Consider the following 27495-nt stretch of genomic DNA (forward strand, 5'->3'; position numbering starts at 1 on the left):
AACACACTCAGAACACAAGAACGGCCATACGGGGTCGGACCAAAGGTCCATCCAGCCCAGTATCCTGTCTGCCGATGGTGGCCAACGCCAGGTGCCCCAGAGGAGGTGAACCGAAGACAATGATCAAGCTATTTGTCTCCTGCCATCCATCTCCCGCCTTCGACAAAAGGCTAGGGGCACCATACCTCACCCCTTGCTCATAGCCATCTATGGACCTAACCTCCAAATATTTATCGAGCTCTTTTTTAAACTCTGTTAGAGTCCCGGCCTTCACAGCATCCTCCGGCGAGGAGTTCCACAGGTTGACTGTGCACTGTGTGAAGAAAAACTTTCTTTTATTAGTTTTGAACGTGCTACCCATTAATTTCATTTGGTGTCCTCTAGTTCTTATATTATGGGAACAAGTAAATAACTTCTCAATATTCAGTTTCTCCACACCATTCATGATTTTATATACCTCTATCATATTGCCCCTCAGTCTCCTCTTTTCTAGACTGAAAAGTCCCAGTCTCTCTAGCCTCTCCTCATATGGGACCCGTTCCAAACCCTTAATCATTTTAGTTGCCCTTTTCTGAACCTTTTCTAATGCCAATATATCTTTTTTGAGGTGAGGAGACCACATCTGCACGCAGTACTCAAGATGTGGCAGTACCATAGTTTTATATAGGGGAAGTAAGATATTCTTTGTCTTATTTTCTATCCCTTTTTTAATTATTCCTAATATCCTATTTGCTTTACTGACTGCTGCTGCACACTGCGTGGATGTTTTCAGAGAACTATCCACTATAATTCCAAGATCCCTTTCCTGATCTGTTGTAGCTAAATTTGCCCCCATCACATTGTATGTATAATTAGGGTTATTTTTCCCAATGTGCATTACCTTACACTTACCCCCATTAAATTTCATTTGCCATTTTGCTGCCCAATCACTCAGTTTGCTGAGATCTTTTTGAAGTTCTTCACAGTCTGCTTTGGTTTTGACTATCCTGAACAGTTTGGTGTCATCTGCAAACTTTGCCACCTCACTGCTTACCCCTTTCTCTAGATCATTGACGAATAAGTTGAACAAGATTGGTCCCAGGACTGACCCTTGGGAAACTCCACTAGTTATCCCCCTCCATTGTGAAAATTTATCGTTTATTCCTACTCTTTGTTTCCTGTCTTTTAACCAGTTCCCAATCCATGAAGGATCTTTCCTCCTATCCCATGACCACCTAATTTACATAAGAGCCTTTGGTGAGGGACCGTGTCAAAGGCTTTCTGGAAATCTAAGTATACTATGCCTACTGGATCCCCCCTGTCTGCATGCTTGTTAACCCCTTCAAAGAACTCTAATAGATTAGTAAGACACGACTTCGCTTTACAGAAACCATGTTGACTTTTGCTCAACAAATCATATTCCTCTACGTGTCTGACAATTTTATTCTTTACTATACTTTTATATTTTATGCTTTACTATACTATACAATTTTATTATTTACTTTACTTAGCTTACCATCTTTTAATTAAGGTAATGCATCTTGACTCCTCTTGTCTGACTACTACTTAACCCTTGTACTCTGCATGGAGCATAGGTCATCTACAGGTCTCCTCCACTTCACTCTGGCTTGGGACAAAAGTTCTGGCTGGTTCCAGGGGTACCCCCAGTTGTTGTCTCAGTAGATCTTCTCCATGTTGTCCAAGGTCTTCCACTTTTGCATTTTCTTTGTGGGTTCCATGTGGGAGCTTGACGGACTATGATGGATGATGGTTTTCTGAGAATGTGGCCTAGTCATCCCTACTCTCTTCTCTTACCATTTTGGTATTGATTTCAAGTTAAGCTGTTTTCAACATATAATTTTAAATCTGTACTCCTCTCAGAGGCTGTGCTTTGGATAAAAGATTAGGTCTTTCAGAGAGGGGGAAAGAAATGAGCATCTAGTATTTGTTGCTATACAAGATGCTTTGTTTGCTTCAAACTTTTTAAATACATCTCTTAAAGAGAAGGAACCTTCCTGCATGAGCTATTTCTCTGGAGTTGTAGAATGTAATTAAGTACACAGCTTGGCAGCCCTGAGGTAGCAGTCACAAAACACTTGGCACTTAAAAGGGAAAAACTGATTATTTTTCTTGCAACTTGAGTCCCTTCCACAGGGAGGAGGGGCTTAAAGAGCTGACTCCCTTCCAGTCCATCATGAAGCAGTTCCTCCAATGCTCTGCAGCTAATGAAATCCATTTGTATGACATCCATTCATCTGGTGGGGGGCATGTGTACGTGTGTATCTTCCAACCTTTCTTATGCCTCGGACTTCTTAAGTTTAATATCCTGTTTCCTATATACTGTTTTGATCTTTTTTTCACATGCATGAACTGTTCTAAGTCTGGGTTCCCTGAACTTTTCTATACTTGGTGCTCTTTTCACTGTATCTTATCACTTTCATTTCCACTGTATTCAAGACCTGCTCACGTGTTACTTCCTCAGTATCCAGCACTCACAACCACAAAAAACTGTTTATCATGCTGGGCAATTTCTCCTGTCACAGGGACCTCCCCTCACCGCTCCTTCCATCCGTGCCTTTCTTGTCCTGTCGAGTTCATCTTTATCCTGCACTACTATGGCAGTGGCTGGCCGCCCAGACTTACTTTTCATTATCTTCCCACGAGATATAATCAAATCCACAGACCACAGACTCCAGTTTACTTCTAAAACTTTTCATGCCAAAAGGAAAATAAGGCATAGGGCACAAATTCTGGACAATATAAATGAGCCATGTGGCTACTTTCCATTCTGAAAAATTACTGTTAATACCTGAAATGGTCTGACCCCAAAGACTATCTCTTCACATACCCTTTGCACCTGACACACCATCCAGAAAAAAATCATCTGTTTTTGGATTATGCTAATTGAAGCCATGCTCTGACACAGTCCTTCTAAAATAGCTGATGCCAGTTAGAAAAGAACTTAAGTTAAAAGCATTGCTTTCATTTTTGAGGTCAGGAGATGTGAAATGATGACTGAATTACTCTGCTTTGCTGGAACAGTGCTGTACCTTTGATTTCCAATGAGTATTTGGAGCATTGTCCCCAGTGGAAACATACAGGAAAACAACAACACCCCAACCCTCACACACCTTCTAGATAGTTTAAATGACCTGGAGGTTGCAATGACTTCCAGATTGAATGGATCATGCTGGCTTAACCTGGCACACTGACTATGAAAAACATTGACATGTGGAATACTGGAGAAATAACCCAGATAATGATTCAGAGTCAAAAACCAGGATGTGCTACTGTAGTGAAATGATGACTGCTCATTAGTTAACGAAGTTGAGGATCATTATTAAAGGTAAGACAGATTCCCACTGATGGCAAACTGCATCATATGGGATTCTGGCGAAGAACTGTCGGGGGGATTGACAGCCACAGGGAAGTAATCAGGCACCTGTGAAAGAGAACTCTGATGTCAAGAGCACCTCCCCATGGGACTTTTGGTTAATTGTTGTGAACCTTATAGCTCATCTAAGGAGATGGAAAGCTGGCAGGCAAGGCTTTCATAATCAAACCATGTATAATATGTACAAACAATTGTCTAAGAACCCAAAGCAGTAGTAGAAATACAGGCAAAGAGTTTATTGCAAATCAGTTGCATTCTAAAACAAACCATTTGAGACACAGCAACCTCTCCATAACTTACATGGCATGACATGAATTAAGAGGGGTCTGTTATCTCTGCAGCAGGTGCACCCACTGTTAGTTGGTGTCCTTCATGGCAGCGGGGCTGCTTATGGAAGCAAGGGATTCTGAGGGTTGGGCCTGTTGGCTGTAAGCTCTGTAGTGAGGGGACCCTCTTTATGATTTCACTCTTAAGCGTCACACTCACTTATGCTAATAATCATTGCAAACCATCCTACAGTAGCTCATTAAAAAAACAGTACAAGGAGGAGCCAGGAGCAAACACAAAAATCCGAACTTGGGTGGGCAAGTCATAAAACAGAGAAACCAGTTATTACGGGGAGACCTTTTTTGTTTCTGAAGTTCAGTTATTAATGCAAATGGAGATGGTTGAGTGTTCAGATTGAAACTTGTATCTCTGACCAGCTCTTATTTTTAAGTCTACACATGCAGTCCTGAATCCTGCAAATCTTTGTACACTTCCATAGCTCTATACAGGTGATAGTAAATTCAGGGGTTGAACAGATTAGTGTCATAATCCATCACTAATCTGAGATCATTAACAGGTTATTTTATGTTTTATTTACTGGGTGATGTCCTTTAATCAATAAATCACATTCCTGCTGAGGTTACTCTAAATGTCAGAACTGTACATTTTAGTGGCTAGATTGTTACAGAAGGTTTGCATGTGCCTAACTTTTAAGATAGAGTAGTCCCATGAAAATTAACTTTCAGTAGATTCTGACAATGGAAAGAAATGGGATGAGGGAATCAAAGAAAATCCTTTTGCTAACCAGTACCGTTTTCTGGCCTGTCTGGGAAGCATACATTCAGGGGAATTGAATGAACAAACTGATTTTTTTTCTCTTACGTATCTTCACAGTTTATTGGTCATTGCCAAGAGAACAGTTCAGGAGAAGTTAGTTTATGAACAGACAGACACATGCTGAGTAGGAGATTCTCAAAATTGGTTGGTGTCTGCTATAGGCCACCAGGTCAGGTAGATGAGATAGACTAGGATTTCTTCAGACAACTAAGAGAAGCTTCCAAATCACAAGCCTGGGTTCTCTTGGGAGACTTTAATCACCCAGACATTTGTTGGGAGACCAATACAGCAGCACACAGACAATCCAGGATGTTTTTTGGGGAATGTAGGGGATAACTTCCTGGTACAAGTGCTGAAGGAACCAAACAGGGGCCATGTACAGCTTGACCTTCTGCTCACAAACAGGGAAGAACTAGTGGGCGAAACAGAAGTGGGTAGCAACCTAGCCTGCAGCAATCATGACATGGTAGATTTCAGGATTCTGACAAAAGGAAGAAAGGTGAGCAGTAAAATACTGACCCTTCATTTCAGAAGAGCTGATTTCGACTCCCTGAGAGAACTGACGGGGCAGGGTCCCCTGGGAAGCTAATATGAAGGGGAAAGGAGCTCGGGAGAACTGGCAGTATTTTAAAAAGTCTTATTGAAGGCACAGGAACAAACCATCCCAATGTGCAGTACGAAAAGCAACTATGGCAGGCAGCCAGCTTGGCTCACCAGGAAAATCCCTGATGAGCTTAAATTCAAAAAGGATGCCTTTAAGAAGCGGAAACTTGGATAGATGACAAAGGATGAGTGTAAATATATGGCTGGAGAATGCTGGGGGATTATCAGGAAGTGAAAGCACAATTGGAATTGCAGCTAGCAAGTAATGTGAAGGACAACAAGAAGGGTTTCTACAGTCATGTTAACAGTAAGAGGGTTATCAGGAGGATGTGGGGTGGTTACTGGGTAAGAGATGTAACCTGGTGACAGATGATGTGAGAAATGCTGAATTGCTCAGTGCTTTTTTTGCTTCAGTCTTTATGGACAAGTTCAGCTCCCAGACTACAGAACTAGACAATGCAGTATGGGAAGGAGGTGGGCTGCACTCGGTGAGGAAAGAAAAGGTCAAGAGCTATTTAGAAAAGTGAGACATACACAAATCCCTGGGTTCGGATTTAAAGCTTCCAAGGGTACTGAGGGAACTGGCACATATCACTGCAGAGCCTTTGGCTATTATCTCTGAAAACTTGTAGAGATTGGGAGAGGTCCCAGGTGATTGGAAAAAGGCAACTGTAGTGCCCATCTTTAAAAAAGGAAAGAAGGACAATCCAGGGAACTATAGACCAGTCACCTTACCTCAGTCACGGAGGGGTCCTCAAATAATCCATTTTGAAGCATTTGGAAGAGGAGAAAGTGATCAAGAATAGTCAACATGGATTCACCAAGGGCAAGTCGTGCCTGACCAATCTGAATACCTTCTATGATGAGGTAAATTGCTCTGTGGACATGGGGAAGTCAATGAATGCGATATACCTTGACTTTAGCAAAGCTTTTGATGCAGTCTCCCACAACATTCTTGCCCATAAGTTAAGGAAATATGGGTTGGACACATGGACTGTAAGGTGGATAGAAAGCTGGCTAGATGGTCAGGCCCAAAGGGTAGTGATCAATGGCTCAATGTCTGGTTGGTGGTCGCTTTCAAGTGGGGTTCCCCAAGGATTGATTCTAGGGCCAGTATTGCTCAACATCTTTATTAACGACCTGGATGAGGAGATGGATTGCACCCTCAGCAAATTTGCAGATAACACTAAGATAGGGGGACACGCAGACACATTGGAGGGCAGGGATAGGGTCCAGAGTGTTCTACACAAATTGGAGGATTGGGCCAAAATAAATCTGATGAGGTTCAGCAAGGTAAAGTGCAGAGTCCTGCACTTGGGACAGAATAATTCCAAGCATTGTTACAGGTTGGGTGCCAACTGGGTAAGTAGCAGTGCAGCAGAAAAGCACTTGGGGATTATGGTGGATGAGAGGCTGGATCTGAGTCAACAGTGTGCCCTTGTAGCCAAGAAGGCTAATGGCATATTGACATGCATTAGGAGGAGCATTTCCAGCAGAGCTAGAGAAGTTATTATTCCCCTCTATTCAGCATTGGTGAGGCCACATCTAGAGTACTGTATCCAGTTCTGAGCCTGCCGGTATAGAAAGGATGGGGATGCACTGGAGGGGATCCAACGGAGGGCAATGAAAATTATTAGGTGGCTGGAGCACATGACCTGTGACAAGAGGCTGAGAGACTTGGGCTTATTTAGTTTGCAGAAGAGAAGACTGAGGGGCAATTTGATAGCAGCCTTCAACTTCCTGAAGGAGGGGGGCTGTAAAGAGGATGGAGAAAGGCTGTTCTAAGTATTGATGGATTTCAGAACAAGAAGCAACGGTCTGAAGTTACAGAGGGAGAGGTGGAGGTTGGAGATTAGGTAAAACTACTTCACCAGGTGAGCACTGAAGCACTGCAATGTGTTACTGAGAGAGGTGGTAGCATCTCCATCCCTAGAGGTTTTTAAGTCCAGGCTTGAAAGAGTCTTGGCTGGGATGATTGAATTAGGGTTGATCCTGCTTTAGTCAGGGGCTGGTCTAGATGACCTCCTAAGGTCCTTTCCAGTCCTAGGATTCTATGATTATGTGAAAATTAACCTACGCATCCTGTAAATTCTATTTACATGTTCCTTTTTCTATAAAATAAAAATGGCTTCTTAAGTACTATATATTGTTTTCTACATTTCTAATAGTTCATAGGGATTTCATGGAGTTTAACATAAGAACTCACACAAACAGAAGTTTAAGTTAGCTACGACCAAGTATACAATATATTACAAAACAAGCCATTAAACAGTTTATATTTCCCTACCTTTATCGTACAGTTATTGCAAATATCTCTTTTCTAAGTATAAAGAGACAGGAGAGTAACCTTGGATGTTATAATATGTTAGCTATTGAAAAATGCTGATATTTTCATGACAGCTACTGAATACAGAAGGGTGTTAAATATGGGAAAGTTTAAGACATTATGTTAACCTTATAGTCTTGCATTTGTATGCTAGCCTCTTTGGCTGAGAAAGGTTCTGTGCTGCAGTACTTGTGCATGAATGACGCTATATAATAATGCATCGTATTTACTAGCTGAATAAACAATAGGTTTAGCTTTCACTCAACTACTGCGACTTTGAGTCATTTTATTTAGGTCAGTGGTGCAGAATGTGCACTGGACCAGGTATTTCACTCCCCCATTCACCTTTGCCAAGGCAGGGGTCAGGAACATTTGCATTGCTGTCGCTGTTGAGCAAATGTAACTCAATCCTATAGCCTTGGGAGGGATGTGCAACGATCCATTTTATGTTGGTAGCACAGAGGCAAGTTTTTTTATTTTTAAGTTTGTAAAAATGCACCTGCCACCATTGTCTTCTGGTACACGCACAGCTGGAAAAGTTGCAACACATTGCAAATAGACTCCGACCCACAGTCAGCCTCCAAAGTCATAGGCCAAGAAAAACCAATCAACGGCTCTTTTCCCACCTGTGATGGGATGTCCACCAGAAGAGGAAGGGGTTAATGGAGGCCAGAAATGCCAATTAACCTGATAGGCCAAATGCTGAGAAGCAGCCTCAATTAAAGAAATAGGTTCATCTGTGCAGAAACAATGGGGGCTGTATACAAACCAGGTAGCTGGCTGCAGATGGGGATTGCAGGGAAGTAGGCTACAGTCACACCCTACATGGTGGGAGTTGGCAGGCTGGCAAACTCAGAGAGGGAGGACGCCAGATAAACAGGAAGAATCTCATGGAAATTGCAGCCAGAGATAGGATGGTACAGAGATGTTACCTGGTTGTTATAGGGTCACTGGTCTGGAACCCACTGGAAAAGGCTGACATGGGATCGATCCCCTACCAATCACCGGGAAGTGGCCAGGGTGTGGAAGATACCAGCCACTCAGCAGGTCTGGAAAGATTCTGAGTTCTGCAGAAGAAGAGGAGCTTTGTGACCTGGCAAGAGGGCCAAGCCATGAAGAACAGATTGCAGTGCCTGAAGGGAGCGGATCTGCAGGGTGAGACAGCGTGGGAGACGACACCATCAGAGGGGGAACAAAAGCCTGGGAGGGCTAATTCCCAGGGCAGCCAATAGGAGCAGCTGCTATCAATTAGTGGACCCAGTGACCCGACCTCACATAAAGGCCAATAAAATGGGACATCAGACTGGGGCCAAGGAGGAGAAGGGAGAATACCAGGGTCCCTCACTGGAATCACTCACATTAAAGTCAGGCACAGTGCCTTGCTGAACTGGGGCTGCAGGGCTGAATTTAGCACAGGGAAGCCAATGGGCATCTTTCTTTTGACTCTAACCGTAACACTTTGAATGTCAAGATTAATTCATTGTTTTGTACCTTAGCATTGTTAAATGCAGCCAGAGCTGTGGGTCTCAGCTATTTACTCTGAGGGAGGGAAGCCCAGAAATGGTCCTTTACAATATTTAAAACAGTCCAGTGAAGCAAGTGGTATTCAGGCAGTCAGCCAAAGCAGTAAAGCCTTCCGCAGTATTACACCACGTGGTACAGAGGTACCTGAGCTGTACTCACAATAAAAGCCAGTCAGTTTTGTCATTTTAACATAAATGTAAACTATTAACTTTCATTATTGCTCTGGGTAAGTAATACTCGCCCCGGATACAGCACAGCACATAAATATTGGCATACGATGCTGATAAAACACCACTTGAAACTTCCAGACGAGAGCCCAGCTTGGATGATTCTGACTGACAATATCTTCCTCTTGTTCCTGATATAAATTCCTTGCCCTGAAGCAGCCTGTGATGTGTTTCTATATAACAACAGCCATAGCCACAGAATAATACACTAAACTCTTTCATATCCAGCAACCCTGGGACCAGGAGGCTTCCAGATGTTCAAATATTCCGGTTAATAGAGAGTAGCCAGGGGAAGGCACAGGTGGAGGTCAGTGACTTACCCTTCCGCCTCCCCTCCAACACCAGCTCTGCTCATCCTGGCTCCATGAGCCCCAGGCCTATCACCCCAGAATTTTTTATCCCCAGGAACCACCCAAGACATTCTCTTAGCCACACCAGAAACTGGCCACAAGTTGCAATGAATAAACAACTCAGTCCCAGTACCACCTTCCTACTTATCCTCCTCTGGCTTGACAGTGCTGCAAGGAAGCAAAAAACTTCCTGCTCTGCTGCCAGCTGGCTCATAGGAGAAAACATTCCTTCCTGACTCCCAAATGGGCAACTGGCCAGACCCTGTTAGGTGGGGTTCTTGTTCCCAGTGTGAGTGGGCAGGCCAGAGCGGCTAAAATAGACCCCGCAGAGTCTCTCTATGGTCCCTGCCCCAGATTAAATCCTGAGATTTGGGGAAGGTTGGCCAATCAGCACCCCTTCCTCCCAGGCCAGCCAGTGGGTGCCAGAGACTCCTGAGCGGAGTAGCTAAGCCCTCAGTGAGTTCCTGTCTCCTAACTGCTGGGACTGTCCTCTTTCACCGCCTGCCCTATCAGTTTCCCCCAGCTTGGAGGCACATGGTTGCCTGACTGGGATTGTTTAAGCAGCGATCATTTCTCAAGGGGATGACTGGCCAATGCAGATCATCCCTCTGCAGCACTGTCTGATAAAAACCATCCCATATAGAAACCGAAACAAACGCACAAAATTAATCTAATGTATTATTGACATCTGATGGTGTATCTGAAGCTGCCTGACTGCCTGGAAGAGCGATGCAGCTGTGTGGCTGTGAATGCTCTTTTCCAAGCTGAGGTCCACCTGGCTCCAACAGCAGCAAACACCAGCTGCTCTGCAAGGAGATACAAAGAAATGCTGAGGAAATGAGCTACAGAACAATGCCTCCACAAGAGGTTGGTTTATGCCCTGAATCTAAAGTCTCATTGACCTCCTAAAACTCTTGCCTATTTCTATAAATCCTTTCTCTAGGACCAAGATTTATCAATATAAATGTCCAATCCCTCCTGCAATCTTGTTAAGCTCCTGGCCTCCTTGAAGCAATGAGTTCCACGGGCTAATTGGGCATGGTGGGCAAAATAAAATTTAGTGATTTATAACTGAACTAAAATATAATACAGTATAACTAGAGCACATCACTAAGGCCAGGTCTACACTAGATCTGAAAGTTGATTCTAGATACGTAATTCCGGCTACGGCAACTGCATAGCTGGAATCAACACATCTAACATCAACTTACCTGGCTGTCCTCACAGAGGGAGATCAATGGGAGAAACTGTCCTGTTGGCCTCCTTATTCCTCGTGAGAACGAGGAGCGCAGGGATCAACTGTTGAGCCCTGATAGTTCAATTTCGTACATCCCCGTGTGTGCGTGAAATTGAACCCCAGAATGGGACCCTGACCGGCTTGATCTCCTAGTAAGTAAAGATGTACCCTGAGTGTGGCTATCTTTCTCTGGTGACGCTCCTGCAGGTCCAGTAGCACTTAACTGAAAGTCCTGTGTAATAAAATAGACAAATCTGTCATTTGGCAAATGCTGTTAATTCCAGTCTACCTTTGGAAGCCTCTGTGCCAAATGGATTTTCTAAGACATCCATCACGTCATGGCCCCAAGCATCTTTCACAGCAGACTTGGACACCACCCTGTCATTCAGACGCTGCTGCGGTCGGAAGTTGTTTCTCAGATACTCCACAGACTTGACGTGATCTTGCTGCTCTGTGGTAAATATGGAATAAAATGCCTCCAGCTGAACGTAGCCATCAGGGCAGGGAAGAAAGAAAAAAAGAACATTAATTAGAAAAACAATGCGGTGAAATCCGGTTGGCTGATAAGAATGTAAAACGGCAGGAAATGCCAACTCCGAGACTGATTTTTATTCTGACACAGGAAAGAAAACCATTGTTCTTAGACTTGCTTGTCTTCAAGCATTTAATATGTTCACAGACAACCCTCCACACCCAGCCCTCTTTGCGTGTATTATGTTGTTTCTTAATGTTAGACTGAGAAGTGCTGCGTATTCATTTATTATACCACAAAATCTTTCTTATGTCCCTCCACCAACTTACACTGATGTGTAGCTGTGAGACAGCAGTTTTCGTTGATAGATTTCAAAGCATTTTACAAAGGGAGGTCAACAGCATCACATGGGGAAAGAGAGGCACAAATGACTTGGCTAAGGCTGTATAGCAGGTTAACATGGGAGCCAGGACAAGATTTGCTGATCCCTCATCCAATGGCCTGTCCACTGGGCTACATTGAGTATTCCCCTTCTTCCTCTGCTGCCTCACTACAATGGCGGGGAGGGGAACCCTAAGCATTCTTCTGGCATTTATTTTGTGTGTCACACGTTTAGGTGCATTTAATTCTTTCCGACTCTCTTCAGGGAGCAGGCTGCTACTTCCTATGTTGCACACACAGATCTGGGCTATTTTTAACTATAACATATTAATTCCTAAGATAGTTCAAAAGAGCGTTCCGCGAACAAAAGAACCCTGTAATATTTCCTTGGGAAAAACTACTGGGAGATTCAATTGAAAAGATTCAGTTAACTTGTTTGTTCAGTTGGTTGCTGAGGTCAATATGGCATTTATTAAAAGCCTGTTATCTTTCAGATCAAGAACTAGAACTAGTGAGAAAGACTGAGCAGTAAACTGAGGGTTGCCAGGCATCCGGTTTTTTAACAGAAACAGGCCCCTTGTGGCTCTGGTCAGCACCGCAGACTGGGTTGCTAAAAGTGCAGTTGGCAAGGCAGCAGAGCTAAGGAATGCTGCATGTGGACTCCAGAAGTGGCCAGAATGTCCCTGTCACCCCTACATGCAGGGCTCAGGATGTACTGGCTCCGCCCTGGGCACTAGCTGCACAGCACTTATTGGCCAGAAACCACAGGCAATGGAAGCTGTGGGCCGATGTTCTCGCTAACCGTTTCCATCCAGGTGTGGATTTTTCCATCAATGTGCAGAACAGATTTTGTTATGTGCACTGAAGAGTGTGCAAATATGCACCATAAGGAGAAACACAAATCTAGCATTGAGAGCTTTGCTGATCAGCTGGGTGCATTGCTGTGGGTGAGGTGCGGGCGAGCATGGGGCCACCTGGCTGCTCCATGAGAGCCAGACATGATGGCCACTTCTGGGAGTCGTGCAGAGCTGGGGCAGGCAGGGAGCATGCCTTGGCCCTGCTGCATCACCTGAGATTAGTGCCGCCTGGCTGGAGCCCACATCTGGAACCCCCTTCTTAACCCCCATACCCAGTTCCTGGGCACAACCCCCTCCTGCATTCTAACTCTCTCTCAGAGCCTGCACCCCAGTCCTCTACCCAGCCTGGAGTCCCCTCCTGGAGCCTGCCCCCAGACCTTCTGCCCTAGCCCTGAGCCTGCTCCCACCCTCTGAACACCCTGACTACAGTCCAGAGCCCCTTCCTTACCGTGTTAACTCCTCCCCCAGCTCAGGGGAAAGGAGTGTGGTTGGGAGACAGTGAGTGTCAGCGGGCGGTGGGGTGCTGGGGCTTTTGAGAAGTAGCAGGAGAAAGGCCCTGGGGAAGGTGTGAGACTAAGGGTGGTGGTGTGCATCAGCTGTGTGTGACTGGAAAGCTGGCAACCCTAAGTAAAGAGAAGTGCAAAGAATCTAACCCTGCTCTTCTTGACATCAGTGCTCTCAATTTCAGCGCGAGCAGGATCTGCACCAGAGACTTGGGAGGGGACTTGAGTTTCTCTTTCAGCTTAATGACAAGCCACCCTCTGAAAGCCAGCCTCTACCTGCCTCCTTTTCATTAACTATGTTTACGCTAAAAGCTACAGAGAAGGAAGTGACAGTTCTGAGACAGGAACTAATGACCCAGGGAAAAAAAACTATTACACTGTCAACCACATCACAGCCTCAGCTGATAGCTCCTCTCTGAAAGCATCACAGGGAAGCTTAACAGACTGGGCAAGGCTTCCCTACTGGAGTATGGGCACCCAGAAACCTCCTTCAGCTCCCCCCAACAGATCAGCAACTCTGAAGCACCCACTCAGGGCTGCTGTTCAGGCTGCCCATCCAGCCATGCTCTGTGACTTTGAGCTCTTCGGCTGAAACCTACAAAATTACTTCTGGCCATTTGGGCAGGGCAGAGCAAATCAGACACCTTTCATTTCCACAGGAAGCAGGGCTGGGGTGCCATCGTGCATCAGGCCTGCTCAGGACAAAGCCCTGGCTGTGATGATTTAGTTGGGGTTGGTTCTGCTCTGAGCAGGGGGTTGGACTCTATGATCTCCTGAGGTCACTTCCAGCCCTGGGATTCAAGACAAATGTAGAATTCTAGCACTGGGAGCTTCCCAATGCAAATAAGAAATGAGATTATGGAAGGAATTTATGATACATCTCTAATCCCGAGCTTGGCCATTTTGTAATGAGGTTGGGAACTTGGAACCAAATACCAGGAGAATTCATCTGCCCTCAGACGAATACACAGATGATGTCTCACACCTGTACAGCTTTTTATGTGAGAGGAGCTCATATCACTTTGCAAACAGTGATCCACACAACTACTCAATGGAACGAAAGAATATTAACCTCATTGCTCAAATGGGGAGACTGAGGCAGAGAGAGTTAGGTAACACACACCGAACAGTTGGCCACCACAGCTCTCACGGACCGTGTATTATTTATTTTATGTGAAGCATTTGCATTAGTCAACTCACAGTGATGTCACGGCAGCTCCTTTTTCAAATGTGTGTGCCATGCTCAGTCTATGCCCTTTAAAGAGGCGGGCGCAGTCTTCCCGGTCAAGCAACGACAGTAATAAAAATATTAGTGTTCCCCCACTGAAGCAGACAACTTGTTGCCCAAGTGACGTCTGGGATGAGGAAGGTGTTTAGCTTTGCTACATTTCAGATCAAGAACTACAACTACATCATAGTAAGAAACACCAGGCCTCCTGGCAGGGGGTGGGGTGGTGTTGGGGGCAGTCGGACTGGTGCCCAGAGCAACAGCCTCCACCACTGCTGCTACTTTGGCAGCAATGGCAGCCTGAGCTGTGAGCACCTTTGAATTGCCACAGTAATGCTGTGCTGCGTGACTTGGGGAGGGGTGTCAGCGCTGCAGTCTGGATAGTGCAATGGGATGACTACCCTGGACCCTGCTGCTTCCCTCTTGGCCCCACCCCTTCCCAGGCCATGGAACAGGCCCACTTCCACCAGGCCTCTGAGGCAACAGCGGCTGTTGGTCACTATCTGGGTAATATAGATCACTACAAAAGATCCAGTCCCGCACACATGGAACTCCTAAACAGCACCAAGGGGAAAGCTGGTAGATAAAAGTGTGAAGAGACAATTATCCTACACTTTTCTTATGAGGGAGGAAGAATGAAGAGAAACAGATGGCTCCTGCTAATGTCTCTTGGGCCTTGATTCTTCAAAGACTTACACACCTGCTTAATTGTAAGCCCTGGGAACAGTCTCACTGAAGTCTGTGGGGCTACTTACAATGTACAAAGTTAAGCTGGCATACAAGGTCTATGGAGAATCAAGAATTTACATACTAACTGCTCACGTCAAGTAGCTTCTATGTTTCTGCTTCCATGACATCAACCTGACTTTTTAAACATTTTAAATAATCTTTTAAAACTATTTTGTTCTGCCAAGCTACCTTGGAGAGATAAAATTGCATTTGAAGTGCTGCAGTTTCAAATGCCATTTTACTTGCCTTTTTACACACGGATGTATAAAACCAAAATTGAAATGATTTATTACAAAAATATTATCTAACACAAATTAGCTATTAATTGATCCATCACTGCTGGAAGAGCAGAGGAAGTTAAATTCATGCCCTTCACGGAGAGTGGGCACTCCAGTCAAAGTGAAAGAAAAACGCTCTTAAGGCAACATTGTCGATAAAGAGGAAAGTGATCTAAAACTCAAAGTCATGTAATTACGAACTATTAAAAACCTGATGTGCCGAGTTTTCTAAGTGATGGATCTATAAATGGCAATTAAAATACTGAATCCATTACAATCACAAGAAGATACTCTGAGGTATGCTTTATGAGAGATAATGTTATACTTTGGGTCACTGAATGCACTTAGCTTTACAATGCATTTGTGGGTGACAGGCCTTGTCCTGTTTTGTTGTCTAATTATAAGCTGAGATGACAGTGATGGAACGTGAAGACTAAAAGAGAGACAAGCCTCCACAAATGGACTGTTTTCAAAACTGTCAGTTTTACAGCAAGATACTTTGGTAGGATTTTACTAGAACTTCTGCAGAGTTTAAATAGTGTCACTTTTTCCATGGGGGATCACAGACTGTTTCCTCTGGTTTGTGATAAAGTTAAATCAAGGAAATGGATTACACTGTGGTGTTTCTATAAAAGGAACAAATGATAATTACAGGATTGGGCAGGATGGAACCTACATCTCTACATGTGTATCCATCTTATGCTGCAGGGAGAAATAACACTATTATTCCATATTTCCTGTTAAAGAAACATAGGAAGCTTGTCTACACGTACCATTTGCAAAATTTTATCTATGCCATTCTAGGTCCAGCAGTGCATCTCCCTAGTGGAGGTGGAATATAAAAGTATCATTTGTATTACTATATTTGCTTTACACAAGCTACTCTTATTACAACCTTTTATGACTGACATAACCAAATATTTGCCTGTTAATATCTAAACCGAATCATTATGTTTATTAACCTTAACTTGGAATATTGCCAAGTCTGTAGTGTATTTATTTTATGACTTTAAAATAAAATTTGTACTTTTAAATGTAGACACTCATTCCCTAACCTGTGTGTTAGATAAGTTTAACCTTTGCCTATGGAGTGTGTATACTGACATATTTACATTAACTTCTAGTTAGCTATTTCACTTTTCCGTCGAACAGCTTATTTTACAACAGTTTTCAACAACTGAAGCAAAACAACAAAATTAAAGAAGAATCTCACTTTAACGGGAAGGCTGTTTAAAAATAATAGTTTTAAAATCCCAGAATGTTTTTAACAGCCAAACACTTGACTGCATATGTTCATTTGCTATTGTGGGATTCCTCGCAATACAAGTTCCAGTCATTGCCTCAATCTACAATAAGAGATGCTAGCTATGTGCTAGTGTTAAAGATTTGTATAAGCACATAATGGCAGCCTTACCATGCTGTAACAACAGTTAAAGATGGCAAATTAATGGCAACATTTCTTTCCTAGTGTAATTACTTCAAAATAGTAAACACGTGTCTATATGAAGTTACTTATTTTCCTTTCAAAACAAACCTTGAATTTCAAGGAACAAAAAAAGATTCTACGTAAATATTTAGATGGTAGCTTAACTTTATCTTTAAAAATATCAGTATCAGCTTTCTAATTAAAAGGAATCAGGTTTCCTTAAGATTTTGATAACACACATTGGCCGTGTCTACACGTGTCCCAAACTTCGAAATGGCCACACAAATGGCCATTTCGAAGTTTACTAATGAAGCGCTGAAATGCATATTCAGCACTTCATTAGCATGCGGGCGGCAGCAGCACTTCAAAATTGACGCGGCTCGCCGCCGCGCGGCTCATCCAAACTGGGCTCCTTTTTGAAAGGACCCTGCCTACTTTGAAGTCCCCTTATTCCCATCAGCTCATGGGAATAAGGGGACTTCGAAGTAGGCGGGGTCCTTTCGAAAAGGAGCCCCATCTGGACGAGCTGCACGGCGGCAAGCAGCGTCAATTTCGAAGTGCTGCTGCCGCCCACATGCTAATGAAGCGCTGAATATGCATTTCAGCGCTTCATTAGTAAACTTCAAAATGGCCATTTGCATGGCCATGTCGAAGTTTGGGGCATGTGTAGACGTAGCCATTCAGTAAAAATATATATTGCAAAAGCTCTAATATTTTCTTGTCAACAGATTTTTTTTGTTTTTGTCTCCAAAATTAAAATATCTGTTTATGGGTATTAGAAGGCAAATCAAGACAGAGCTGTTACTGATGGCATAAGCGTACCTGGTGATAAGAAATAGAAACAGGCCTGCGAAAAACTATCCATTCCACAATCTCGCTACAGGGGGGTGTTGTCAGAGAACCTGTATAACGATAATAACTCCCCAGTGATGTCGGCAGAAGGTCTCTCAGCACAAAGGGATCCAAAAAGGTCTCTTTTTCTGTAAGAAAAATAACAACTACAATTATACACTTTTTACCTTGGCTTTAAAACAGATCGCAGCTTTAAAACATGCAATCATTATGATGTGTTTTATCATAGTTATAAAATATAAAACCCTATCAGAAAGCTTCTTTAAGAGTTCTTTGTTGATTTTGAAAAAGACACCTGAAACTCTGAGCAATCTTGGGTCACACATTAGCATATAATGTAGCTGGTATAACAAAGGCATGAAACACATTTGTTTTTTCAATTGGTTTCCCTTTTTTTAAACCAAGAAAGAATACAACCTGGTTTTCAGCATGGCAGGACAGCAGAACCCCATTCAATTGCTCTTCAGTGTCATATAGCATGAAAGCTCTACTGTGAGATGGAGCCAGCATATGTGACATCATGCTCTCACTTGGCCAGTTGGACAGTACTATGTAAGATATTTGTCCCACATCAAACAGCAGCTGCAACCCTGAAATAAGTCTAGTTACATTACACATCTCCTTCTTGGTGCATCAGACAATGGGGAACTGGAGCCACATTGCCGATCCCTGTGGAGTTGTGTGGGGCTCTGGGAATGAAGAGGAAGTCCATGTATAGTTTGGCAGAATCATCATCATCACCACCAGCACCACGGAGCGAGCCTTTGGATACACTGCCCCACTCTCAAAAGAGCCTATTTCAATGTGTCCTGAGTCACTACAAGGGAAGGAAGCAGGGCTGCTGGGCAGCCATGTTGTTAAGGAACATATGGCAATTCATCCTCCGTCCTTTCTTCCAGTCAGGAGAGGGACACTGCAGAGGCAGGAGACTTCTCTCTTCCACACATATATGGCCTCTTGCCAGCTTCACTAACTTCCACTGCACTGAGTTGAATCACAGGAGCACACTCAAGTGTGGTTCTCTGTCCTGCTGCCTAGCAGAAAGGAGTGAGAACAGCCTTTCTGAAAGCCCTTCCCTGCCCTAAGCAAGCCAAGTTGTCTCAGTAGTCCTCACTCCTGTTGCAAGCCCCTCAACACTGAACAGAGAGCCTGTCCTATCCCTACTTCCTTTCTGAGGAAGATGTCTGAGCAGCCCTTCTAGAGCATCAAGGTGGGACCAGCAGGAGGCATTGTTTCCCCACAGGCCAAAATTATAACCATGGACGCATTATCTCCATCACAGGCTCTAGCTAAACTGCAAACTTCTCTGAATTCAACTGGTCTCTCCACATTCAGAGTAAGAATTAATGAAGAAGTTTTTACTATAATCACGTTTCTATGTATCATTTAAAATGACATATTTAAATTATATTCTGAACAGACTACAGGTTAGAATTGATTAGCTAATATGTCTTTTCTATCTAACTTCTGTCAGCCTAAAGAGGCAGACAGGTAGACAGCTAGGCAGCAGGGTTTTGCAGGTCTATTGTATCGTCACATAAAACAGATTTCATCACGTGTCATTCACACTGTCAAAACTGACCCAAAGTCAGTGACATGCAGAGCTCCAGACCTGTGTGGTTCATCAACATTCAAAAGACTAACACGCAAGAGGGGCCTCCATAATCTTTGTGGAATTCAGTAGTTTCCAGACCACTTGTTCTCCCACTTCACAGGCACAACTTGGAATAAAAGTCACATAACTTCACCTTCACATCCAAACAAACATAATGTACACATTTAGATTAATTTACAGCTGCACTTTTGTAACACCAAAGTTTGGGAGAATGCACCATACAGGAAAGAAAAGGCTGTACACCAATCGGCATCTCCACCATTCCATTGCAGTTATCACCTGCAGTGTGTACGACGAATGGCCTGAATCTCCCACTTTGTCTATGGAAAAGGTACCAGTAAGGTGTGAAATAAGTGCTTTATGCCTGTTGGCAATCCAGCAATGGAACTGCTCCTTTACAAAGAAAGCCTCTTCCTTCCTCACTTCCTCTAAACCGCTTCATCTCCTCTGGACTTTAAACAAAAGTTTGCATTAGGATTGACCCACAATGGTGCTTATGTAGTCTCATCAGAGTTAATGAGCCAATCCTATTCACCCTACTGGCAGGGTTTCTTGCAGTTTAATTGGCTGCAAAGTGATCGGTCGATCGGCTGAAATAGGTCCTAAATTAGAACACAGAGGCCCTGTCTACATTAGCCAAGAACTTCGAAATGGCCATGCAAACGGCCATTTCGAAGTTTACTAATGAAGTGCTGAAATACATTTTCAGCGCTCCTTTAGCATGCGGGTGGCCGTGGTGCTTCGAAATTGATGCGCCTCGCCGCTGCGCGGCTCGTCCAGACAGGGCTCCTTTTCGAAAGGACCCCGCCTACTCTGAAGTCCCCTTATTCCTATGAGCAGATGGGAATAAGGGGACTTCGAAGTAGCCAGCATCCTTTTGAAAAGGAGCCCCGTCTGGACGAGCCACACGGCAGCGAGCCGTGTCAATTTCGAAGTGCTGCAGCTGCCCGCATGCTAATGAGGTGCTGAATATGTATTTCAGCGCTTCACTAGTAAACTTCGAAATGGCCATTTGCATGGCCATTTTGAAGTTTTTGGCTAGTGTAGACATAGCCAGAGTGGCAGTATTAAAAAGCTGCAGATTTCATTTTTACTAAACCCCCCAGTTTTCCAGTGGCTTTGATCACATCAAAGGAAGGCATGTCTATAACCCTGAGGACCATTCCTGTAATCATATTTTTCTGCACCAGTGATGAAAGATGTAAATATGTGATGCACTGTTGGCATTTCAGATTCTGCTACGTAGTAACAACAGGTGTGCAACATCTCTGAAGCCATCAGTGCTCCAAAATACGAATAATTCCCTTCATCTGAAAGCATATATACTAAAAGAGCACGGTTGTCTTTTCCTTATGGGATATTTTTTCCCTTTAAAGCAAACAGATATAACCTCTGCCTGCCCCTCCACCCCCACCAAAAAGTAGGACACATTCCTGGCTGTTAAACTAAACATTATTCCTTTAAGAATGGAAAAAAAATGTTTTTAAAACAAGCATGGGTCAAACATACTGCTGGCCAAAGTTCAAAGGGGACCCATGTATGCAATTATAAAAACCTCTGTGGGTTATTTTCCCATGTCCAGATGAGTATGTATGTAATCCCATACCCCACTGGCTCATTTTTACACTTGAAAATTTGGTCAGGTTTTAGGTTCTGATTTTCAAATGCAGTCAGTGTGCATCTTTAAAGTAACCAAGAATTAGTTTTTTTCATTAGTGCATACAATTGCCTGAATAAACGTGATATTTGCAGTTACGAAGGGACACGTATAAAAAACAACAGGTCACTTGGACATGCGAACAGCAATGCATGGAAATTTCATTTGGTGTTTATGTATTTTTTAAGAATCATCTGGCTTCCATTCACCCATTTTAAAGTCTTCATATGTAATGAGCAATCTGGACTTCTGACTCCTTTAATCTTTTTAAAATGCATGAAAACACGTAAAATGCTGGACAAATGTAGCCATAAAAACAACATGCAAGTAAGGCATATTCCTTTCTGAAAGGGAGTCTTGAAGAATGAAGCTGCACTTCCATACTCCACTTTCAAGGATTTTTGTGCCATATGCTGACAATATTATATTTTAATAATTAATTGTTCATCAAAGGAACAGAAAAAGAACAGGGATGCTAAATTCAAAGTTATTCAAATTGCAAAAATGAATAATGTATGACTTTATATTAAATACACACTGTATTAAGTAGTCTACATTTCATCCAAGCCTGTCTTTCATTTTTAAACATTTTGAACTACAACATGAATAATCAACCAAGGGAAGCTTATTTAGACAAAGAAATACCTTATTTGAATGCAAACTGAAAGTATCCTACTATGATTAAATTTTGGTTATCAATTAGGCAAATTTTTTTAAGTGTCTGGAAAGTCAAAGTCAGCTGTGAAAGAAAATTTCTTGGGGGGAAAAATGTAGCTTTGCTAACACACAGCTTAAGTGAGGAATGATACACACTGTCAACTTTTATTTATTATTTATTTTTAGCTACAAGCTCTGTTGTAACTTTTCAGTAATGACGCTGACGATAAATACAAAGAAAACATATACATTGATTTAAAATATGATAATTAAAATATTAGAAGTAGTAATCTGATTAATTGCAGCTGCTTTATTTTAATAACTTCATATTTCATAAAAGTCCATTAATTTTATATCCAGATGCACTTTACTGGGTTCCAGAACAATGCAATTATAAACATCTCTCGGTTTGAAAGCTTTAATTACATTACAAGAATAGTATATTTATTTGCTCTTTTTAGTACCAAGATGCATAGCTTACGCAATAATCATCATCTACACAGTAATGCAAAGAAGCGTTTAGAATAGACATCCTTGAAAATTGGCCAGTTTAGTTTTGGATAAATGAATACTATTTTCAGTACGCTCTGTCCTTTCCTATAATTTTGTTAGGCACACAGCTAACATTCAGTGGCTACATCTAAATTAGCCAAAAACTTCGAAATGGCCATGCAAATGGCCATTTCAAAGTTTACTAATGAAGCGCTGAAATACATATTCAGCGCCTCATTAGCATGCGGGTGGCTGCGGCATTCGAAATTGACGCGCCTCGCCGCCGCGCAGCTTGTCCAGACAGGGCTCCTTTTTCAAAGGACCCCGCCTACTTCGAAGTCCCCTTATTCCCATCTGCTCATAGGAATAAGGAGACTTCAAAGTAGCTGGGGTCCTTTAGAAAAGGAGCCCCGTCTGGACAAGCCGCGCGGCGGCGAGCCACGTCAATTTTGAAGCGCCGCAGCCGCCTGCATGCTAATGAAGCTCTGAATGTGTATTTCAGCGCTTCATTAGTAAACTTCGAAATGGCCATTTGCATGGCCATTTCGATGTTTTTGGCTCATGTAGACACGGCGAGTAGCTGTCTAATCACCAAGAAGAGCATTTTCAAAAGCACCTAAGTGATTCAGACCCCTAAGTCCTGTATTCACGAGAGTACTTAGGTGCCAAACTTTCAATGACTTAGTGTAAGTCACTTTGGAAACTGAGACTAAATCAGTTAACTGCTTTTGAACATTTTATCCTAGATTACCATTACTACTGCGCTGAACATAAACATGGGTTGAACCTCTCTAATCCTGCACTCTCTCATCCAGCAACATATATATCCTGACATCTCTTTACTGAGCTGGGTATCCACTTATTATGGTTGCAGCCAAGTTTCACACAGTTCAACAAAGTTTGTTTACAGCCACCAGTCCAGGAGACGGCAGAGCAGGGCCCAGGCCAGGCACCAGGGACCCTGCTCTGCACAGTGGGCAGCAGAACCCCAGACCCCAGGGACCCACAGCCCTGACCCCAATGTGACTCTGGACCCTGCCAGCACCCTGGCACCTGCCAGGATAGGTGGGATCCCAGATCCTGATCCTGCTGAACCAGGCGGCAGCTTGGACTGTGACCCCACTGCGTGGGACCATACAGCAGCTGGCAGCCCAGAGCCCACTGTGCAGGGCCAGAGACAGCCCCCAGCCTGGGACCCACCACATGACAAGGCAGCTTGGGACCTGGCCCCCTGGCCTTTAGCACACACTGATCTGGGCCACAGTGATATGGTACACAGGCCCCATGAGGGTCACGGACTGAGAACCACTGGTTTAAAACAAGGCATGAAATAACTTGTATAGGCCCAAAACTTAAAGGTAAGTTAAGGTAGGCAGAACCTGCCATTGCAGGCACTAAACAACTCCACTTGCTCTTTAGGAAAGGAAAAAAAAAAAAATGGCGGGGTGGAGGGGGTGAACTGGGTTGGAAAAATTTATCTAACTCGCCCTATTGCCTAATATGGGCCAGCTCCTGCTTTCCATCCTCCATGCTGCAAAGCAAAGGGAGATGGAACCAGGTTCTTTTGCACATGAGGACAAAGCAGTTCAACCTGAAGTGAGAACAGGCATCTTTCTCAGATGTTTTGAGGGGTGTGAGATGTTTCTGAAGTTTCTGAAAGTCAGACCCAGGAGCCTGAATGGAGCTGGGGGATTTATGGTCTGTTGACTCTGGAGATGTTTCAAGCAATGTCACAACAGATATCTTACCAAATCATAAAATTCCAGCACTGAAAGGGACCTCATCAAGTCCCGCTCCCCGCACCTACAGCAGGACCAAGCACCATCGAGAGCATCCCTGACAAGATTATCTAACCTGCTCTTACCTATCTCCAGTGGTGGAGACTCCACAACCTTCCTAAGCCATTTATTTCAGTGTTTGACCACCCTGACAGTTAGGAGGTTTTTCCTAACGTCCAACTCAACCTCCTTTGCTGCAGTTTAAGCCCCTTGCTTCTTGCCACTGCTTATCTAAGATAACCAAGCAACCTCGTGACAGACAGCAGCTTTTGGCACTGCTCCAGACCTGCCACAAGGGACAATGCCATAACTGCCATCTTCTTTCCCAGTACAACACAGCCGGGAGTCTGGAAATGAAGACATGCCACTTGCCGGAAGAGAGTGAAAGTCTCTGGGACGAAGTCTGGTCACTTAACAGGAGTACTGGGTTTAGCGGGGAGGGGAGCACTGGCAGAATGCCACACAGCTGACCTCTCTGTCCAGAGCAACCATCCCTGGGAAAGCACACAGAACTCGAGCAGCCTGAAAAAGGCACTAGCATGTCTTTAACAAACCATCCACACATCAGTAAAAGGCTGCACTTCAGTTACGCCAGATGCTTTCACTAGTTTCTAGTAACAGCTGCACCACCAACACCCTCCATAAATCACTCACAGTAAATCCCAATTCCCCCTGAACACAGAAAGCCACAACTCCCCTCCCATGCGCATTCCTTCCTTGCCCTCGCATGTCCCAACAACATGTGTTAAATGCTCAGGTCTTCTCATTAGGTTAGTCCAATACACCCTCTGCAAGCACTGAAATGGTTTGCCTTCAGTATACAGAACTTTCCCTGATTACTCGTCGGGGTACAGGCATATCAGTGACACATGGGCTCCTGCCTGTTCCCTGGACAATGAGTCAGATGTCATCCTCAAGCCTGCCAGATCACACAGAGGATCCTATCTAAGCCTCTACAATGAGCATCAGGTGTCTCCTGAGGAAAGTGGTGCTCCACAGAATGCGAGGTCTCAACCGCTGCCTTCATTGGAGCTTGCTCACCATTGCTGCCCTTTCTGGGGTCCTGGGGTGCTCCAAGGAGATTGCACAGACATGCCAAGCAATAAGAGAAAAGCATAGCCCTTGTGCAGTAGGAGAGACTGCACTCTCCTGGATGGACCTTGGCAGTGAGCCACAGCTAGTGAGCTCCATGGGAGTCTGTTCATCCTGAGGACCCATGGATTCACCCCAAACACACACCAGCAGTTCCAACACCAGCACATCCATGACTCCCCAAATTCAGCTTTGCGCCTTGTGAAACATATCTCCCCTCCCCACCTGCCACACTTCTTCCCCAACCAGCTGACTCGCCCTGATGAAAGAGTGATTTGAGCGTTGGTCTTGCAAACTCAGGGTTGTGAGCTCAATCCTTGAGGAGGCCCTTTTGGGGTCTGAGGCAAATAGATTAAAAAAGAAATCTGTCAGGGATGGTGCTTGGTCCTGTCAGGAGGGCAGGGACTGGACTTGATGACCTTTCAAGGTCTCTTCCAGTTGTACGAGCTACGTGTGTACAATTGCAAAAGGCTACTAGAGACTGTGGATGCACACCTATTTTATGTGGAGGGCACCATAACAAAAGTCGGGTCGATGCCATCACATGCACTAGTGATGACACGCACGTCCCTGCCGGAAAGCGCTCCGTGGTTTGCCTCATTCAATGCCACACAGTCCCATGTGTGAGGTCACCAAACTACCACTCCAGGCATTCCTTCAGTCTCCCCCACTCTTCTCTGCCAGACTCCCCTGTTGATACCAACACATAAACGCAAGACGAAACAGAAAATGTGGCATTCAGAAAACGAACTAGGACCACGCCAAGTAGGGCTCATATATTAGCTTCCTGAACTCAACCTAAAGGCACATTTTTCTTTCGTGGAAGATAGGCTAAGCATGTTTTGTAGCTACGAGTTCCATGTAAACATGGCCAAGCCCTGAAAAGTGGCAACCTGACATCAGCCCACTAAAATGTCACTGTAAATCTAATGCAATCAGTTTAATTAATGATTCACAAAAGAGTGGCTCTTTGCATAAAGAATGGAAACGCACATTAAAAAAGTGTCCACACTAATATTTCCAAAGGAAAAATGAGTATCACAGATTCATCATCAACAATTAAAAAAAAATGAAAATGACACAACAATTACTGAGACTGCTACAGCCTAAAAGGACAATATGCTATTTTAACTCATCTCTATTCACAGGCAAGTGGACTAACGTGGCCTGTTGGATATACACTTGACCTCTGACGCAGTGGCATTAAAAAGGGAAGCGGCATTACAGTCCACCTCTTGGTCTTTCTTCCAGCACTGCAATGAAATAGTTTAATTAATAGGGAACCTAAAAAAAATGCAGATGGGCAGATTGTATCTTCTAGTTCCAGTCTACGCAGGAGCATTTCTAAAACTCCTTTAGCATTTCTTCTTCAAACTCCCTGCTAACCTTGAAGGGAAGGAAAATACCATTCTTGTGTATGATTACTAATTATATTGCTGGAGAGTAGGTGAGCAGATTCCTTGCTGGGGCTGTTAAATTTTCCTGACAGTCACATGAGGCCACCTGGTTCAATCCATGCAGCCAAAATGAAGACAGAAAGATTTGTGAGGGATGTGATAGACATATTCACAGTAGCTATCTGCTTAGACACATCTGTGGTATCAGAAGTAGTACTAGCAAATTCATTCATTTTCAAGTGCAGGATAGTTTCCCCAGGAGACGACACATCAGATATTAAATGGATACTAATAAGTGATCTTTACCAAAGACTACAATCTATTGTGAGAAGCAGCCAAAGATATTTTCTCTCCTACTATCACTGGAAATTACTACGGCCAAAAGACTGGCTTGATAAAAATACATGTTGGAAAAATGCTCAGGGAAGATAACATTGAATTTAAAGCCAATCGCTGAAAAATAAATGGACTCCTGAGACACACAGGTAAACACCACCCAAACTATCTGCAATCTAAAACCTTTTCAAACCCACCGGAGACGTGGATTATAAATCGCAGGACAGCCACTGTCTATAAAGCATGCTTGTGTCTCCCGTCCTGTGTTCTGGCAGCTATCAGAATTTTCCCACAGGTTGGAGAAAAATATCCTAAAGTTAACTAATTTTCAGAATTAACATACATGGAATAATTGGTAGATGGAAACACTACCTACTCCATGGACTCAAAATACTTTGAATGCAACCATGGAATTAGCAATTCCAAAAGCGCTAAAATCCTCCCAAACCTAGAACGTGGCATTACTGCCAATTTCATTGTCACAATGAGCCAATTCATCCTCATGTTTCTGGATCCTAACCTCTTAAAACCAAAAAAGAAAACCTAACAGGACACCACACCATGCACCCCAGAATCAGAACTCCTCAGACAAAGCAGGCGGTACATTATGGAAGAAGGGGCCCATTATACTATAGCGGTTAAAGAGGTGGTTACAATAGTACACGCTGCTTTATAAGGTGTCCAACTCAGTTTAAAACAGGCAGCACTGATAGCTCTGCCAATTAGGCCTGATGCTTCCCACTCCATTTTCAGTTGCTTATAATTTTTGCCAAACTTTAATTATGCAGCATGTTTCTATGCTGGGCATCTGCCTGATGCTGAATGTTTTGGAAAGTTTCAGCCAAAACTGAAACGACTGATCTGAGAATAAGGCTAGGGAAAAATACACTGCAAAACAATTGGAAAAATTCAGGCAGCCTTGAGAAGCTCTTGAGGAGAGCCTGACATTGCACATTAAGGAAGTGCCTTTTGCTGCTCCACTGAAAATATGCCCAAATTCA

At 43.7% G+C, this 27495-nt stretch overlaps 1 protein-coding gene across 7 annotated transcripts in view; it reads right to left on the reverse strand.

Annotated features, from left to right (window-relative positions):
• Positions 1-27495, reverse strand: part of PTPRG (protein tyrosine phosphatase receptor type G) — a 610456-nt gene that overhangs the window by 140130 nt on the left and 442831 nt on the right. For all 7 annotated transcript variants that reach the window (XM_075006204.1, XM_075006203.1, XM_075006202.1 and 4 more), the window contains 2 exons: positions 17441-17598; positions 11034-11226 (listed from right to left, as the gene is read on the reverse strand). In XM_075006204.1, the coding sequence (XP_074862305.1) occupies positions 11034-11226; positions 17441-17598 (351 nt within the window). The remainder of the gene's footprint in view (positions 1-11033; positions 11227-17440; positions 17599-27495) is intronic.

This window comes from Carettochelys insculpta, chromosome 11 (genome assembly GCF_033958435.1).
Source record: "Carettochelys insculpta isolate YL-2023 chromosome 11, ASM3395843v1, whole genome shotgun sequence".
In the NCBI taxonomy this organism is placed as follows: domain Eukaryota; kingdom Metazoa; phylum Chordata; order Testudines; family Carettochelyidae; genus Carettochelys; species Carettochelys insculpta.